This window comes from Azolla caroliniana, unplaced genomic scaffold (genome assembly GCF_043228905.1).
Source record: "Azolla caroliniana isolate FFs.n. ecotype wild unplaced genomic scaffold, voAzoCaro1.0.p SCAF_3, whole genome shotgun sequence".
In the NCBI taxonomy this organism is placed as follows: domain Eukaryota; kingdom Viridiplantae; phylum Streptophyta; class Polypodiopsida; order Salviniales; family Salviniaceae; genus Azolla; species Azolla caroliniana.
In genome coordinates, this window is record NW_028230438.1 from 7264733 (window position 1) to 7276984 (window position 12252).

The following is a 12252-nucleotide window of genomic DNA, read 5'->3' on the forward strand; positions in this document are numbered from 1 at the left end:
ATGACTTCTCTCCTGGGCACGGAGGAACTATCATACGCTAAGACAACCCCCCCCCTAAGGAGCTGAATGTTGCACTTTGACAACAAATCTCTCTCAAGGAAGGTTACAAAGAAATTGGGAGCTTGGATCTATACATACTATAATTCTTTAACAATATACTATAATATTGGTCGTCGATGGATCTTGGATCTATACATACATACATGGAAGTGCTTGGTGCTAGCAATGCATGTGAAGAATAGAATGGATAAAGTTGAAGATTAGTATGGGTTTAATGTCCCACATATAAACGCATTCATAAAACTGAAGCTTTTATATAAGCCATGAGTAGGGCTATTCTATCACGACTATACTTGAACAGGATCTGTTCTATAGTTCGTACCTCTTGTGTGAGCAATTCTCTGCTCAGACAAATGCCTGCACTACTCGGAAGATGAAGTATGTGCTCCATCTGCCAGAGCGCGAATACACACTCAAATCTCTCCTTCCTCCTCATCAGAGGAAGAAGAAGAGGCTGTTGATGACCGTCCTGCAGCGTGAATAATTCCCACCTGCAGTGAAGGCAGATGAGCGATCTGACGAGTAATTCCCCATTTTTTTGTTTGTTTAGTAATGATTCCTTTTTCTTTTGCAAAATTGCACCGATCGAAATGGAGAAGGTAAAGGCTGGATGAGCGACCTCACGAGTTATCTTTCTGTGATATCAATTCAATGTATGTGCTAGTAAAAAGAAATGGAACAAAGATACTGCTACTTTCCTGAGCGACCTCACGAGTTATCTTTCTGTGATATCAATTCAATGTATGTGCTAGTAAAAAGAAATGGAACAAAGATACTACTACTTTCCTGGGATGGCCTCTCCTTGGGTTGAGCCTTGGAATACTACTGGCAGGCTCTTGTAATGTATGGTGTACTGGAATGTATGGTAAAACCAAGGGAACCTGGTACCTCTCTCTTTGGTGTATGTGCTAGGAATGAGAAGGAACAGAACAGGATACCACATTCCTTCAATTGCCTTTCCTTGGCTTGGAATTCTGGCATGCTCTTGTAAAAATGTATGTTGTATTGGAATGTATGGGAAACCAAGGGAACCTGGTACCACTCTCTTGATGTATGGGCAAGGAAAGAAAAGGAACAGGATACCACTTTACTGCGATTGCCTTTGCTTGGCCTGGAATTCTGGTATGCTCTTGTAATGTATGTTCTACTGGCATATATGGGTTTGCTAGGACATCGAGGGAATGTGATACCACTCTCTATGGTGTAAACAAAACATTCCCCAGTCTCGACTGTTGGACATGCCATATAGCAAGTAACAGAACTAGCATCATCCATTGTGTGTGTACTAGGGACACATGATGTTACATCTGTACGAAAACACAACTTTGGAGTTGTGGATGGATCTCCAAATTCGGATCAAAATACAATGCGTGAATGAAATTCTGGTACATTTCTTGTAATGTATGTTGGTAATGGCATTGATGGGTTAGGGAAGAAAGAGAACTCAATACTACTCTCCTATCATGTGCTGTTCCCAACCTCAGATTCTTGTGAGCCCTCAGAATGTATTTTGTACCTTCATATCTGGGTTATGAAACAAAGGGAACATGAGACTGGTCCCCTCATACGGCCTTTTCTCAAACCGAAACACTGGCCCGTTCTTATAATGTATCTTGATATTGTTCCTGTATGGTTTATTCTGAAACAAAGGGAACACGATGCTATTGTAATGGTTCTTTCTTTATACTGCAGTTGATGGGTTAGGAAGCCTATGGAACATGCTACTACCATTCTCCACTAGTATGTCCTTTTCTGTCTCCAAAATCCTAGCATTTTCTCAGCTGCCTATTTCAAGCAGAAATGAAGGCCTGTAAATGTGGCAGATGACCTTTGGTTACCCTACTAGCTGCCCACTAAATTTGGATCAGCGATTCAACCGCTTTGCCCATGCGCACACTAAAATTGGTGTTTTGGCAGTGCTTCAAATCAAAGGGTACGCATAATAGTCCACCATTTCTTGATCTGCTTGTGATGGAGAGTATCATCAGCATGTTGACAGATCGGAGTGTAAACTAAATAGAGGAAACCACACCACAAGGTTAATTAGAAAATTTAGCATGAGCTGTGATACTATACCAAGCCAGTAAATTCCAATAAATTGAGTAAGCTATATTTGTTGGTGCTTCATATTGGTTATCAATGTAGTAGGATAAGGATAAGGACAAAGAGAAGGCCAATGTGGCCTCTTGTGTCATCGTTTGAGGAGCCTTTAGATGCAGAAGATATTATTTGTGCTACTATGGCAACAGATCATCCTGAAGTTAATGGTGCATCTGTTTTTATCCATGCACAGGATATGCAGATTACAAAGAGTGATCTAGTTAATACCTTGCTTACTCTGAATGATGGGCAATCACAAACATTGATTGTGGATTCAGGTGCATCATTTCATGTTACTCCCATTAAGGAGTGTTTTACTGCATTTCATGCAAGCAACCATGGACATGTATATCATGTAAATAACCATGCTTGTTCTATTGAAGGTATTGGCACAATGCATCTCACAGTGGGTGGTATAATGTGTTGGTTTTGCATGATGTAAGGTATGTACCATCAAGAAAAGTGTAATGTCTGTTGAACAATTGGATATGCATGGTTATATTACCCTCCTTGAGAAATGGTCATGAAAGCTTATCAAAGGCTCTAAGCTAATTGTTAAAGGTATGAAGAAAAGGGACTCTGTATTGCTTGCATGGTAAGCTTTGATGGGCAAGTTTATTGCTTTGGCTGAAATCCATTCACATAAGGAATTATGGCATAAAAAGCTTGGTCACATGAGCCAAAAAGGCCTTGATAAACTATATAACATGGACAAGTTTGATGCTAAAGGCTCAAAACTTATTTTTGTAATGAATGCCAATATGGAAACCAAGTAAAGAACTCCTACTACTTTGGTGTCTTGTGTAAGCCTAATTTGCTTGATCAGTTCATTCTGATATTTGCAACATGCCCACCAAATCTATGGGGGTTGCTCTTTATTTTTTTTGTTTTGTTGATGACTACTCTAAGAAGCTTTGGGTATATTTGTTAATATCTAAGGATAAAGCCTTTGTTGCATCCAAGAAATTTCTTGCATTTGTGACCACTCAAACAAGTAGAAAGCTGAAATGCTTACACACAGATAATGGGGTGAGTTTACAAGTGCTGAATTTAATAGATTGTGAAAATCCTAGTATTAAGAGGGAGCTAATAGTCCCATAAAACCCTCTTCCAATGGTGTGGTTGAAAGGTATAACAAGACTTTATGGGAGAGGGTGAGATGCATGTGGTCCACAGTTAATCTCCTCATGGATTTTGAGGAGAGGTGTTAAAAGTTGTAGTTCATATTTGCAATAGATCCCCTCATATGTCCTTAAAAGTGGCATTCCTAAAGAGGTTTGGTCTGGCAAACCAACTTAATATGGCCACTTATGCATCTTTGGTTGTGCTGGTTTTGTGCATATAAGGCCTGAGTTGAGAAGCAAGTTAGATGCAAAGTTCATGAAAGGAATTTTTATGGGTTATGGAGATGAAGGTGAAATGGGTTACAGAATTTGGCTACCACAATTCAAGAAGGTAATACATAGCCGAGATGTATTTAATGAGGCAAGTTTGGTAAAAAATGATTGTGAAGTGTGAGCATAAAAGAGTCAAATTTCAGAATGTGCAACCAAAAGTTAAATATGATATGAACCCTCGGGATGCACCAAGTTTGGTTGGAAATAATAATGAGCCACTGGTTATTTAGCCAGATGATGTTGGATAACAAAATGATGCTTCTGATGGGCATATGCAACCACCTATTCATGATGAAACAAGGTTGGAAATGATGTACAACAACCCATTAACGATGAAGATGTCAATGTACCGTGTGATGTAGATCCATTACCGAATAATGGGGATCATTGGGTAAGATCTACATGTACTAGGTGGCAAGTGAATAGATATGACCCCTCTATACATTACATTATGTATTAGATGAGGGCGAGCCTCTTACTTATAAAGAGGCAAAACTATGTCAGCACAAGAAGAAAAGTGGGAGTTAGCCATGCAGGATGAGATAAACGCCTTGCATGCAAATAATACTTGGGATTTGGTTAAGTTGCCCAAAGGTTGGAAGGCCATTCCAAACAAATGGGTATACAAAATCAAAACTGTTGATGGCAAACCCAAGTATAAGGCAAGGTTGGTTGCTAAGGGATATGCCTAAATCACATCTCTTTCAAGCACCACCCCCCTTTGCAAAGCCACTTTTGATTGCGCGGAATATCTCTCATAAGAATTTTAGCTTTATAAGCCTCCAAGTAGTGAGAAACATCCTTTCTAATAAACTCACGAAATGTTCCAATGACCATTTATATGGCTTTATTCAGCTTGTCCACGTCCTCTCTTTGCCGCATCAACCAATCCATCTCCATGACCATCATGGTTGCAAAGTCTTCTCTTTGCATCTTTCCCCTCCCGCGCTGCTCTTTGTTTTTGGGTTCACCAAATACGACGCGTAAACATGTGTGTGCGTGTGTACTTGGTAGGACCGCAAAATAAGACTTAAGAACCCCCTTTATGGTTTTCCTCTTGTAAACTCCCCATTCATGTGAATTGGCAACCTTAGGATCTATGAGAAGTTTATTCTACTTAATGCTCATTTGAGCTGAAAGCTCGTAGAATCAGAGGCTCCCTAGGATCGGGGGCTCTCTAGGGTTGGGAAGTCCTTCGAGTGGGGGGCTCCTTGGAGTTGGGAGGTTCCTTTGAATCAGAGGTTTGTTTGTGGGTGACACAATTTTACCTTTCTCTCTACCCTCAACACGGCAATGCTTAAGATATTAATACAAGATTAGGGATATTTGCACAAGTTACCCAATTTTTTAGCTAGTTGAAATTTAAGCTCGATAAGTTGGGTGTCTTTTGTTCGTCTTCTTATCAAAGTAGCTTTATGTACTCTTCGACATGTTTTTCCACGATGTGGTTTGGATACTTTACGAGATGGGCAAGTAAGCCCTCAGTTGTCCTTTGGTAGGTATTCTCATTACTTCATCCCCCTCAGAAGTGAGTGATAGAATAGGAAAGGTGGGTTGAGATGATTTGTTCGATTGTGTCTTTCGTAGCTTCCTTTTCTTGCATACTGCGGTCTACGTCCCTTGCGCATGTTGTTTTAATTTGTGAGCTATTCGTTGGGCACATGTGATCGCATTTGCCTCTATTATCGAGAGAGTATGATAGAGAAGAGGTCTGTACTGAATCTCTTAAATTTTCTTCTTTTATCGAGGGTACGATAGAGAAGAGGTATGTACCGAATCTCTTCAATTTTCTTCTTCCGACAATTGGGCACTAGATGTTCTCGCCCGTAGTAGCTAGGACATGAGGCTTCACGATGGAACCATGCAATTAGTTTGTTGTGCCTACCAGACGGAGGAGATAAAAGGTCTTGCGAGCAAAGACAGGTTGTTTTGATGGTAAAAAGGAATCATTAATAAAAATGAATGGAACTCGTCAGATCGCTCATCTGCCTTCACTGCAGGTGGGAATTATTCACGCTGCAGGACGGTCATCAACAGCCTCTTCTTCTTCCTCTGATGAGGAGGAGGAAGGAGAGATTTGAGTGTATTCGCGCTCTGGCAGATGGAGCACATACTTCATCTTCCGAGTAGTGCAGGCATTGTCTGAGCAGAGAATTGCTCACACAAGAGGTACGAACTGTAGAACAGATCCTGTTCAAGTATAGTCATGATGGGATAGCCCTCCCCATGGCTTATATAAAAGCTTCAGTTTTATGATTGCCTTTATATGTGGGACATTAAACCCACAGCATCTTCAAGAAAATCGATCAAGTAGAATGGTGTGTATGTACATATGTGCCTTGTGGAACTTGTTAAGTTGTGGGGGGAAACCTTCACACACACACACACACATACATACATACATCTTTTCAGCCCTATGTGTGTGTGTAAGTAGAACCTACTACACCGACTGTGTCTATCCCAAGCGTATGTCAAGCACTCATACCGATCAATTGCATAACTTAGCTCTAATGAAGTGAAACAAGATGGGTGTATTCACGTGGGTTGCTTGTACAACGAGTGCCTTTTCATATTCATGCCAAGCCTGACATGAATCTAGTTCTCCAATATGCAAGTGGGGTTCCCACCCACAAACCACTTTCCATGTTGTTTCACCTCCTGAGAGAGATTTGTTGTCAAAGTGCAACAGGTGTATTAGTGTATGATAAGTTCTCACTAGTTGGTTTCTCTCCAACATTTATTTTGTTAGTGTGGTCTTGGGGGAATGGTCATTCCTCGAGTTGCCTAAAATTGAGGTTTGGTTTGTTGGGTTCCTATTTCTTTTCTTCATGTCAAAGTGGAGTGGTGTACTCTTGAAACCACTCCTAGGCAGGTAGGCAATGCCTCATTTTGTTTGTTGATGGATTCTCTGGCGATTTTGTCATCTTGAACTAGGCGTAAGACTAAGGTAATGTGGTATGATTTAACTATCCGTCCTTCTCCTGTTTCTATCTTTCCATTGGTATCTGGAATATACGTTGTTGTTAGTGAGAATTGAGCACAAATTTTCTCAAAGAACTCCCGAGCTTCACCATAGTTTAGCTCTATTCTATATTGTCTACTTTTTTCTTGATACAACCATATTTGCAAACTATTTCTTCTAAAATAAACTAGCATACAACCAACTCTTAGAAGTTGTTTGGATATTAATGAACACCTTTTTCGCAAGCTCACAAGCCAACGTTTGAACATTCTAGAAACATTTCCCACCCTCATCTCATGAACATTGATTATTGAGGAAATATAGTCCTTTCTTACCAACATTTCAAAAAGAGATACATTTCAGAAAAAGAAGTGACCAATTGTGAGACAAACACGAGACCCATGCACTCTAATAACTAGCATATGGAGGAGGATCATGACAAATGGTAATCACTTATCTTTAATGCACATCATATTATGAGGATTCAAAAGAAAAAAGTGAATGAATTTACTGGCAATCAACACCATGATGATGATCCTAACAACATTGAAAGTTTACACCAACATTGAACACCTTACGTCTTGGAGAACTAGAGAATGACTTTTACTAGAAATGGTTAGCAAGAACAATGATGATGATCACACAAAGTGCTTGTGAGCATGAGGTGAATGAAATGGAAGGATGTGCATTTGACAAAAAAGATCAAGAGAGTTCATGTAACAAACTAAAGAAAAAAAAGGGTTTGTCAAAAGGAATCTTTCTAAAAACAATAAGTTGGTTTGATATCGCTTGATGACTTTGTAATTTCGACAACAACGCGAAACTAACTCTCCTCCAAACCATAACTCATTAACCCTCGTGTACATATACAACAATGACACCACAAAACTAACTCTCCTCCTAACCACCCCTAATTAGCCTTTTATACGTGTACAATTGTCATGTTGAAACAACCATAGTGGTAACATAAAGAATGGTAATTGTTGAATACACCTAGATTGTCCTTCTCAAAGACTCCTTGAATGTTTAATGTCTAAATATGATTGGATAATCTCAATTAAATGCATAATGGGAATATTAGAGAAGGAAAGTTAATAAATAAGTAATATGATAACCATTATTTTGATGACAATAATGTTGATTTTAACATTGTCATCATGTTAACCTTTTGTAATTAGGGTATTGGATTCATGAAACAACTTATTCTTTCACCTAATAGGATGATTTTATATCAAGGATCAAAATCCTAAACATAGTTTTGTGTCTAGTATAGTATTTGGTGATAGGTCCCTCGTTTGCAAGGGACATGGCTTTGTTTGTACCAACTTTTTAATGAAATATCCCTAGTGTGATTTGTTCTTGGTTCCAATTGCATCAAGGCCCACTCTTTGGTTTCCATTCCATCACATATGACCACTTTTCATCTTACTTTCATACCCTACTTGCAATAGGTTGCAAATAAAAGATGTCATTGTTACTCATTATGATGTTATTGCAAGTGTCCATATGTGTCCTACAACATTTTCCAAAAGTTAATGGTACAAATTTACGTGACCAAATATGTTAGCCCTCAAAGCTATACTCGAGTTTTCTTTTAACGCCATCCACCTAAGATGGTAGCGGTATTGCTACAAATTTTGTATGCCTTAAAACATTAATATTTATGAGCTTAAAGTTTTAAACTATAGACAGCTCCATATCGTTAATGTTTTTAAGAAGGCAAAGGGATCCTCAACATAAAGTTCAAGAGGATCCTTCACATGAGATTCCATTGGTGTTATTGATCAAGTAATTAATTACCTTTGCAAATGTATTGGTATTGTTATAATGATTTGGACACAAGGTTTAGTAGGCACATTTCCATCTTTTGCTACTGAATGTGACATCCCCGCATGACATTGGAATCGAACATTAAAGGTAAAATACATTGTTTACAAAAAAGAAAGGTGAAGAGAGTAGTACTAACCTGACTCCAAGAAAGTAACAAGATATTTTTGAAGGAACTCGATTTTTAATTATTATATAGGTAGCAAATAAGTATGAGCTATACGTACATAAGGCATCACAACAACATTCTTGAATATTCTTATTGTTCGCTTCGATCGTATCATTTGCCCTCTATATGTTTCTTTCATCTCATTATTATATGTAGAATGATGGACACACTCGATCATGGAACTCATTCTTCGTTTACGCTATGATAACTTATGTTGATTTAATTCAAGTTAAAAGTTTTGTTGTTGCAAAAGCCGATCACCAAGACCCTCACTAACTCTAAGTAAAGTTCCAACAAACAAAAGACTTCCTAGCCTTCCACTTCTCTACCCATGATATTAATAGCCTCAAATTCTTGCTTGATTGGTTCCATTTATGATATATATTGTGGTGTGCATGTTTATGTGCATTTCACAATATGTATATATATATAGTTGCATTTTTTGTGCCAAAAAGTCCCATATACATACAATATTAGTTTGTTTTTCTTTCTCTAAGATAGTTTCAATGAATCCAAATCAAACTCATCCTTCCATCTCTTGTAAATTGAAACCAAAACTAATTCATAAATCTATGGAGAATATCAAACCCAGTCAAATTGATCTGGCTACCTAGAAACTCCATGAACATGTGAAAGCAATACCAATCAGATAATTCAAAAGCCAGTTTTGAAACAACTAGCTTAGAGTAGTTTTTCCAAGTTTGTTTGTTTAAGGAAACTTAAATGTACAAAACTTATGAATGAAGTTTACAAAATAAAACAAAAGTGCAAATATATATAGATATATTGAAACACATAGTTGATAAAGAAATTATTTAGTGGCACTACACAAATTATATTTAATTAGTGGCTCTACAACAAATAATATCTTTTGAAGAAAATATATATATATATATATTAATAATTATGATTACCATTTTTTATTACAACAATGATAAACGATACGAGCTTTTCCTTTTTACAAATAAGGAAGAAGGAATAGGGCAGAAAAAAATTCTTTCTTTGATCAAGAGATAGCAAGGCCTAGGTGAGCCAAATTAGATTGATGGTATTGAAACATTTCCTTTGGATACCATGGTTTCACGACCACACCCCCAGGCATTGGCATTGTCTGAGGATCCATCCTCGGGTTGTTGCTATTGTTCGGCAATGCCATGTTCACACTAACCGGCTTGGGATCGTCCGGGTCATGGTTCGGCCCAGTGTCCACCGACCGGATTATGTCCGGCGGTGTTGGTCCACACAATTCATCATCCGATGTTGTTGGTGCACACAATTCATCATCATCATCATCATCATCATCTTCTTCTTCTTCATAATCATCTTCATCATCATGATTTTTATCGGATTCTTCATCGGCTTGGCTCCCGATGAGACCGTTGTCATGGACATTGTGGTGTTGGATTAGGCGCAAGCGTAGGCGGCCGTCCACGCGCTCCGCCCGGAAGAACCCGGGGCTGCTGCACGCGTCCATCTCCTTGAGCACGAACCGGCCACCCCCCTTTATCGACATGGTCACGCACGACGCGACGGGCGGCGGGAAACTCCGCACCCCACCATGTGAACCCACCCTTATGTAATTGGTGCTGCTCTTGTGATCAATCTCAAAATTTGATGATGATGATGATGATGAGTATGATGTAGATGATTCGTTCTTGGGGAGAATATTCCCATGAGGAAGATTCCATCTCTCTGATGATGATGATGATTCCTTCTTGGGAAGAATATTCCCATCAAGAAGATTCCACCTCTCTGATGATGATGATGATGTTGATGATTCCTTCTTGGCCTGAACATTCCCATGGAGAAGATTCCAGCTCGATGATGATGATGATGATGATGATTCCTTCTTGGGCAGAATATTGCCATGGACAAGATTCCAGCTTTCTAATGATGGAGAGGATGATTCCTTCTTGCCCAGGATATTCCCATGGACAAGATTCCAGCTCTCTGATGATGATTCCTTCTTGGCCAGAATATTCTCCTGAAGAAGATTCCGGCCCTCCGATGATGATGGTTCCTTCTTGGGAGGAATATTCCCATCGAGAAGATTCCAGCTCTCTGATGATGATGATGATGATGATGATGCCTCCTTCTTGGCCAGAATATTCCCGTGGAGAAGATTCCGGCCCTCCGATGGTGACGACCCGCAGGGGCTCTTTGAACAGGATTCCTCCGCGGGAAGAATATTCCCTGGGGGGAGAAGATTCCTTCCAGATGTGGTCGCTTGTGTGGTATCAGACGAAGAAGAAAGCGGAGAAGAAACAGACGCAGGAGAAGAAGAAGACGGTGCAGAGATACTGAAGGGATCCCAGGATCCCCTGAGAGACACAGAGGCATCTTCCCAGTAGTCTTCCAAGTTCTCATCTACAGATTTGCCATGGCTACTACTGCTACTTATGTTGCTATACTGATTCTGATGATGATGAAGGATGCGGTGATGGATCTGATGATGGTGGGGAAGAAGAGGCGGGGATCGGATGTTGCTGCTCCGATTGCAGAGCTCTGTGTAGATCCTCGTGTTGTAATAATGGCGGGGCTCATGGCGATAGGGGCCTGCCATGGTGGGGGAGGGTTTGATGGGGGCAGATGCAGAAATTCAATCAGAGAAAGAGAATCAAACGATCAATGGATCAATGAATGAATCAAACAATCAACGAATCAATCAATGAATAAAACAATCAACGAAACAATCAATGAATCAATCAATGAATTAAACGATCAATGAATTAATCGAGCAAGGAATCAATGAAACGGAAGAAAACCAGATCAATGAATCAATGGATGAAGGAAACAGAAGGAAAACGAGATCAGTGGATGAAGAAACAGAAGAAAAGGAGAAGAAAAACAGAAAAAGAGAAAGAAGAGAGAGGAAAAAAGAAAAACCAAAAATAACGCCACCGAAATCAATGCATAAACGAGCCGATTAAGGTTTGAAATTTGTGTACATATTATATAAACAGTCTCACATACATACATATAAGTTATAACTGGGAGAGAGAGAGAGCGAATTTTGCTCCTTTTTGTTCGTTGTTTTTTTTGTTTGATATACTTACTCCTTACTACAAGGAAAAGCTGGCTAGTATTATTTATTAAATAGAGACTCCCCCCCCCTACCCACACATAAACAAACACACACAAATTCTCGCCCTTCCAATATGTGTGGATCACTACTAACCCATCTATGTGTCTCCATGTCCATCTATCAATATATGTATAGCCATGTGTGTGTGTGTGTGTGTGTGTGTGCCTCGATGTCTATCTACCAATGTGTGCGCGCGCGTGTGTGTGTGTCACTCTCGATGTATATCCATCTATGTGTGTGTGGGTGTTTGTCTCTTTGTCTATGTCTCTCTTGATGTATATCCGTGTGTGTGTGTGTGCGTGCTCGTGTGTGTGTCTATGCCTCTCTTGATGTATATCCGTGTGTGTGTGTGTGTGCATGCTCGTGTGTGTGTCTATGCCTCTCTTGATGTATATCCATCTATGTGTGTGTCTGTGTGTCGATGAGTATCCATTATCCATGTACATGTGTGTGTGTGTGTGTGTGTGTGGGTGGGTAACAGTGGGTTTATGTCTATCCATCTATGTGTGTGTGTGCGTATGTGGGTGTGCCGATGAATATCCATTATCCACGTACATGTATCTGTGTGTGTGTGTCCATGAATATCCATTATCCATGTACATGTATGTGTTCGTGCATGTGTGCCTTGATGTCTATATATCGATATGTGTGT

General features: G+C 39.6%; 1 protein-coding gene and 2 non-coding genes across 3 annotated transcripts; 1 reads left to right on the top strand and 2 right to left on the bottom strand.

The window, feature by feature from the left end:
* Window positions 1–343: 343 nt before the first annotated feature.
* LOC147866105 (small nucleolar RNA U3) lies at window positions 344–585 on the top strand. Its single transcript, XR_015529588.1, has one exon. It is a non-coding gene; the product is annotated as a small nucleolar RNA U3 (small nucleolar RNA).
* Window positions 586–5523: 4938 nt separating this feature from the next.
* LOC147866106 (small nucleolar RNA U3) lies at window positions 5524–5765 on the bottom strand. The gene has a single exon (XR_015529592.1). It is a non-coding gene; the product is annotated as a small nucleolar RNA U3 (small nucleolar RNA).
* Window positions 5766–9267: 3502 nt separating this feature from the next.
* Window positions 9268–11541, bottom strand: LOC147866107 (uncharacterized). Its single transcript, XM_087316476.1, has one exon. The coding sequence runs from the start codon at window positions 11076–11078 to the stop codon at window positions 9522–9524; it is 1557 nt and encodes a 518-aa protein (XP_087172602.1). The 5' UTR covers window positions 11079–11541; the 3' UTR covers window positions 9268–9521.
* Between the last annotated feature and the right edge of the window lie 711 nt (window positions 11542–12252).